Genomic DNA, 6,914 nt, shown 5'->3' with positions numbered 1-6,914 from the left:
ATTTCTCAGATTTTTTCTATATCAAAAACAAACAGTAGCTAAATTATTTTTTTTTTCAAATTGTTTATTCAGAGTGTCAGTTGAATTTATTTTACGGACCATGAGAAAATTTTTTATACATTACATTGACCCCAGCTCGAAAATTTTAAAGTCCCAGGATCGAAGTTTTTCGAAAAAAAAAATGTTTTGAAATAACAGATCTCAACGTTTCAGCCATTTTGCGAAATGCATCTTGACAGTTTCATGTGCATTTTTTTCATTGGTCACTCTGAGGCTCTTCTCCCCAAAGTCCGCTTGAAGTTTTGCCTGAGGACATTTTTCTAGAAGACAAAAACTCTATGCCCCAACTCTTGAATTTTTCCCACGCATTTCATTGGCATCCTGATACAGAAGCACTGCAAGCTCGAGAGAAGGTTGACAGAGAAAGATGCAGAAGGAAGCAAAAAAGCGCGAGAAGGCAAAGATTGTCAACGATTTGGAGATAAAGAGGGCGAAAATTGTGCAGCAGATCACCATGAAGGTACTTGCTAAAGTCGACAAACGGCTAAACACGATGAAGGAGGAATGTTTTTCATAGTTTTGTAAGACTATTTTTGCAAGGCACAAATAAGCATGTGAAAATTGATTTTTTTCTCATATGTTTTAAAAATAAAACACCGGGAAATTTCACTAAATATCATCGGGAAAACCGGGGAAAAACCGGGAAATTGAAAATTGATATTGAGTGGCCACCCTGAATTTACTGAAAACCAGTATTCGATTCAGTGATTCGCGAAAATACAGCAAAACTATTTGCTGAACAGAAAACAGTAAATGAATGGTTGCTGGAATCCAGCAAAAGAATTGATATGTCAAAAAATTTACGTCAAGCTGTCATTAGTAAAACGCGCCAAATCGCTGTGCAGCTGGTACGGGATCATCGCTAAGCTCCTGATAGCGAATATGGGACCATAGCTAAGTCCTTGTTGGGCTAGATGAACTTAAAAGTTGAAATGATAATCATACATCTCTAGTTCAACAGTAATTTGCCTATGAACCGATGGGCGGATGGAATCTGGTGCCTGACGGAAACATGGTTCCCTTGAATTAACTGGTTAACCAGCAAATTGATTTATGCTTTGCTGAATGAACAGCAAATTGTCATAGCTGACAACCAGCAAGTTGTATTTTGTTTTACCGAACATGCAGCAAACGACCTGTCACTTTTATGCAATTGAGCATTACTGAATAATTAGCAAATTTCATTTTGCTGAACAGATTGCTGGAAGCACAGCACACCAAAAATCAGCAAAATTTTGGTGGTTTCCAGCAATGAAAATTTGATGTGCCGACTTTTTGTTGTTTTTCTGGTATCTATCCGCATTCTCTAGAGCAGCATGAATCAAATGACTTCACAAACAAATACATACAGGTAATGCAGAAATTCTGAGCTTTGGCAAACAAATGAATTAAACAACTTATATCTTCAAGATTTGTATTCACTGGCCCAATGGGCTGTGAAGCTCCCGTCTTATTTGTATAAATTATTGACACACTTCCATATTAATTGATGAGGAAGTTGATGACATAAAAAAAAATAGATATGTCAGCGAAAATAAGATAGTGAAGTCTACCGCTGAATTTTTCTAACTAATAAATATTGCAATTTTTTTTTCACTTGTACTCTAACTTGTGTCGACGGAAAGCATGAGTTAGTTTCCGCTTGCAAATATTCGATCTGAACAGTGTAACCAGAAAACTTATATTTGTTTTTAAAATACAGTCAAATTTCGCTCGTTGGGCTATGTTTAGTTGGGCTCCCGCTCGTTGGGTTATAGCCCAACTAAATCGAAGCCAAACATCATTTCTGATAACGTTGAATTTCGTTTGAGGGGTTTGTGGATGCATTTTAACGCAGAAAGTAGAATTTATTGAAATAAAAACAAATGAAGCTGAGTATAAATGTAAACAAACAATATTTTAATCAATTGTCAGAGAAACAATATAAGTTTTGTGCCTTAATAATGCAACGTAGAGCTATGCCTATTTTTGAAAGTATTTGAGAACACGTTATTATTGAGCACTCCTTTTTGGCTTTAAATGTGTGGCTTAAGTAAAACAAATTTCGAATTTGGCCCTATGCTGCGTTTGGCTCAGATTTTGACAGTTCGTTTGGCTCACAACATTCTCTCTATCTATTTCTCCATCTAAAGCCTGTAGTACACTCTTTGTCTAATGGTCAAATTTTTGACCTTCTGACATAATGGTCAAATTTATTTGACATCATGGTTGTTGTTTGCCCGTGTTTGCCTCATGTTAAAATTGGAGAGTGACAAATAATTATCTTCGACCAAATTTTTATCTGTCAAAAAGTGCCAAATATTTGACGCTTGGTCAAAGAGTGTAATACAGGCTTAAGTTTTGCTAGTGCAAATAGACTTGTGCGATACTTATACTGACAGTGGCAGCTTTTCAGTGGTTCCAGCTCGTATCAACTAGCTGGCATCTCCATCCGATTTGCTTTGCTTTATCGCAGCCAACATCGCAGCGGTTCTACGATGTGTGGGCTCCACTGACGCTGACAGACAGCATAACATAGCGTATCAAAAGTGGCGGTGATCTCGTGTACACATTGAGATGTTAGCCCTTGTAACATGTCAGCTAGCTGGTCCGTATGCATAAAATAATATCGATACAAATATCGCGGTTTTCAGTATCGATACGGTCGAGTATCGGACGCTTGTGTATCGATCCAAAAAAATCGAAATATCGTCTCAAAAGTATCGATATTTCCGATACCGATACAATATCGCCCATTGCTATTATGTTGTGTAATTAGACTGTGTTTTGCGATGTTTAAACATTAATCTGATTATTTCTCGAAACAGTAAAATAATGCATACAGATTTATCAGCGCACTTGCATACACCAGAGTGTAACGAGCTAATTAATCTATTAAAACAGTGTCATACAGAGGTAAGATTGACAATTTCATACATCCCGGCAATTAATAATATGAATACTCACTAGAATAAACTTGCCAAATTCGTCGGTGTGTGTAACGCAGCTGACCAAAAAGTGTTGAACTGTTTGAAAAAGGAACGCATCGAAAGAAGTCGCTTAAACCGAGAAAACGCGAAAAAGAAACAACAGCGCACTCAGGAGCGGATGCGGCAATTTGAAGCTGAGGAGAAAGTCCAGCAATAAATATCCAGTTTCGCTATGGTTGATCACGTGCAATTTTACTTAGAAGAGCTACTGCCAATAGGTGGTAAAACCGTTCCGTCAATTGAAAATGAATTTGTCCCAGATTATCCATCAATTGTTGACAGATTTTTCACAAGATATTACTATGTTCATCCTTCTAAACAAACGGAACCGCACCTAGTGTTATTTCACTCCAATCGAGTATGTCTGATTGGTCTAGCTTCGAATCACGAAGCCTTTTCACGTGGAATCAAATCTGTTTCGTTTGAGGTAGGTAAAATAGATCGCAGCCAGAATCAAGTCAGCGGAAAGAAGAAAAGTGGAGGCATGATCGTGCAAGCAGATTCTACTTTGGCGCTAGTGACATGCAACGACGGGCACGTTTTCAAGGTTCGTGGCTGTGTGCAAGGCAAGTTAATAGAGGTGAATCAACGGATAATTCAAGGTGTTGAGTTATTGCGAACAGAGGGATATGGATATGTAGCTGTCGTAATGCCTAAACCAGAACAGTGCGATGCGATTAAGAAAAAGTTATGGTCAACTACTGAATTAGAAAAACAATTGAACAAAAATTAATGCAAACATGAATCCTTTAATGCATAACAGTGTGTAAATAAACCCATGCAAAAAAAAAAACATTTTTCGCTGGAATTGGAATTGTGGCTTGTTTATATATGGCTGATAGACCCTTCTCACATTTTTGGCGAAAAATTGAAATATTACCAAATAGGGAAATGTGGGGCAAGATGGTCAGTTCCGTTTCCGAACGTAAAAAACGATGATGACTTTAACTTTGTATCACACAGAGAAAATTTCATTCAATTTTCCTGGGAAAAACTCTTCTGAAGACCGCAAGGCGCTACCTTGCTTGTGAAAAAAGATATTCTTCCCAGACTGATTGAATATCTGACGAATGGCTCACGATTGAATTTCACTAGCAATACTGCTGCAGCATGCTGCTGTTGCAAATTCAACCATATGATGGGTAATGATATCGCTCAAATTTATCTTGGAGGCGAAATTATTTCTCATATTTAAGCAAGTTTGCAATAGCAGCATGCTGTAGCAGTGTTGCTGGAAAATTTCGATGGTGAGCCGTCCGTCAGACATTCAATCAGTTTGGGGTGAATAGCTGTTTCTACAAGCATCGCAGCGCCTTACGGTCTTCAGAAGAGTTTTTATCAGGAAAATTTCCTACAAATATCATGTATTGATATATTTTGAACAGCCAACTGGACATCTCTAGAGAATAAGTATTGAAAAAGTGGATTTTGCCATATAAAATCGTATGGAAACTTTAAAAATTGAGCGCAAATCGGGCGTTTCACCGATCGATCAGAAAAGTTACACAGTTGTTATGGGACCTATAAGGAACACGAAAAGTGCATGGGAGCTCAGCTAACATTTATTTTTTGTCCCACCCTTAATGTCTATAGCGTGCGTGTGCATGTCTATAGCGTGTTTGGCTAGCTATATAGCATTTGTATGCATACCTAGAGCGGGCGTGGTTAGCTGTATAGCGAATCAAATTTTCATTTATGATTGCAAATAAATCACCTCATGATGAATTGAAATATCACAGTAAATCATTCAGAACTAAATGAAAAATTTGTCGTGTTGAATAAACAATGTTCAGTTGTCAATACATGGCATTTACAAACATAATTAACCTTTTTTGACTACAGCTAAGCCTCAAAGTTTAGTGAGTGTATTTGAACATTTATTTGAAGAATTCTGGGATGAAATTTTGAATGGTAACCTTTTTCGAGAAGACGAAACTTTTGAGCCCTACCGCTAAACGATATTCGAAGGTCATCGCTATCGTGAAAAATAACAAAACATTTAGAAATGCTCTAAATCATAATAAAAGTAGTTAATATTTCTACCTGTCACTGGCCAAAACCTTGATAACAACTACAGAAAAACGTTTAATTGAGTTCTTGCTATTTTAAGTTATTGAAATAAACGTATTTTTTTTAAATACATGAAGTTATATGTTGGGCTAACCTAGCATGAGTTTTATCGATTTAATGTCAAACAATTTTTAAATTAAAAATTTTCGCTTGAATCGTTCTGGGCTCCAATTTCAGATAGTTTCGTTGAGTTTGCTTTTTGCTTAGATAGGAAAATTTTACCCAATTCGCCAAATTAAATAATTGTCTTGGTAGTGCAGCTACGAACAAAGGTTTGATTCGAATATGTATGAAATGACAGCGATTAAATAAGAGAGATCCATTCTTTTAGTATATATTATTTTTTATAACGTTTTAACGTCTCAGCATTCAGAAATGCACTGTTAGATAAAATTTCAGCAAATAAGGCAATCCACGAGACAGTTGCGATCAGCTGATTTCAGTCTGTTTTCAACTTATGACAGCTTTATGTATGTTCGATCGGTCTCAACTTGGATGCAATCCGGATCCAGAAACGTGAAAAACAAATGTTATCCGATTGGTAGCTCTAGTATCGCGAGTGCCAATCCTAAATACAACAATATAAAATCACTTTTGATATTATTGCCGACATTAAAAGATTTCGGTTTTTGCCGTATTTTGATTTTACAGCTTGAAAAGCAGCAACAATAACAAACGTACAAGCAAAAAAACGTCACCCGTGGATTGCCTTATACTAGAGTTGCGATTCCCTCTACTATTTGTTTTAATGGTATATAAGAATACCGTAGTCCAACGCCATAAGGTCGTGTCTTGAATACCACCCTCCTACCTTTTTTATATGAACATGAATATGTCTGTCCTCTGAGTCCTCTGTGAGACGGAGTGAGAATACCCATTGCTAAAAAATAAACGCTTCTCAAAAATAGATGTTACCAGTTATCGGCACTCTAAACATGGCAAAATGTTCTATTATTATTTGTTTTTATTTTTTTTTAAACTCTAATATTTATTTAGGCCCAACCGCGAAGCATAACGGGGCCGAATGTCTTTTGGAGTAGGGAAAAGCCAGCTTGAGTAGAGCCTGTATCCCGACTGCTCCTCCTCAAACAGGCATAAAAACCCTCCCATCTTTTCTCTTTCAAAAATACAATTTAAAAATACATGTCATTTAAGCCTACGACTAACATTAACATCAAAGTTTTTCTCTTTATAACTAAATACTAATCCTTACTACTATTCGTTGAGGGTGATGGTTCCTTATCTCTTTGAAATCGAAACTTATATCTAAGTTCGGTGGATCATGTCTCTCAAAAAGAAGCGATGATTCATGTTTCTATAAAAAAGATGAACGAAAGAAAGAAGAAAATCACAGGAAGGTTGTATGCAAATCCACGACCGCAAGGTTGAAGTAGAATACTTTTACAAGAAAGATAACCCGGCTTCTTGCGTGTCAGTCATTTTTTCTAGTATATAAACATTGACCGTTCAGTGGCAGTATTGTAATTTCTTTTTGTTTGATATTTTGAATGAAGTTCATTGAATATTTTTAAATTTTGTGCAAATGAGAAGTTGAGGTGCTGCCGAATTGTAATATGCACATTTAATACGACATCATTAAACGGGAACGAAACAAAGGCTACGGTTATGCAGAACGCGAATGACGGCGCGATGCGATTCGCCTTACCGTGGTGAAATGTACAGCTCTTTTTAAGGCGAAGTAGAGCTATACATTTCAACACATTTCTTGCCAAATCGCATCGCGCCGTTATTTTCGTTCTGCATAACCGTAGCCAAATACTAAGCGACGCAAACACGTAATAATAGTCAGAGTAT

General features: G+C 36.8%; 2 protein-coding genes across 2 annotated transcripts; both read left to right on the top strand.

Moving 5' to 3' along the window:
* Positions 1–2,781: 2,781 nt before the first annotated feature.
* Positions 2,782–3,186, top strand: LOC129718767 (COX assembly mitochondrial protein 2 homolog). The gene is made up of 2 exons (XM_055669817.1): positions 2,782–2,955; positions 3,010–3,186. The coding sequence occupies exons 1-2, from the start codon at positions 2,875–2,877 to the stop codon at positions 3,184–3,186; spliced, it is 258 nt and encodes an 85-aa protein (XP_055525792.1). The 5' UTR covers positions 2,782–2,874.
* Positions 3,187–3,201: 15 nt separating this feature from the next.
* Positions 3,202–3,843, top strand: LOC129718765 (protein Abitram). The gene has a single exon (XM_055669815.1). The coding sequence runs from the start codon at positions 3,202–3,204 to the stop codon at positions 3,760–3,762; it is 561 nt and encodes a 186-aa protein (XP_055525790.1). The 3' UTR covers positions 3,763–3,843.
* Positions 3,844–6,914: the final 3,071 nt, after the last annotated feature.

The sequence above is a fragment of the Wyeomyia smithii genome, chromosome 1 (assembly GCF_029784165.1).
Source record: "Wyeomyia smithii strain HCP4-BCI-WySm-NY-G18 chromosome 1, ASM2978416v1, whole genome shotgun sequence".
Taxonomy (NCBI): domain Eukaryota; kingdom Metazoa; phylum Arthropoda; class Insecta; order Diptera; family Culicidae; genus Wyeomyia; species Wyeomyia smithii.
Note: the sequence above shows the minus strand (reverse complement) of the source record. Positions and strands in the feature narration are given on the sequence as shown.

Coding starts and splice junctions, on each gene's coding strand:
- LOC129718767 (XM_055669817.1), top strand. CDS start 2,875: ATGCATACAGATTTATCAGCGCACTTGCATACACCAGAGTGTAACGAG. Junction 2,956..3,009: donor TAAAACAGTGTCATACAGAG/GTAAGATTGACA, acceptor AATACTCACTAG/AATAAACTTGCCAAATTCGT.
- LOC129718765 (XM_055669815.1), top strand. CDS start 3,202: ATGGTTGATCACGTGCAATTTTACTTAGAAGAGCTACTGCCAATAGGT.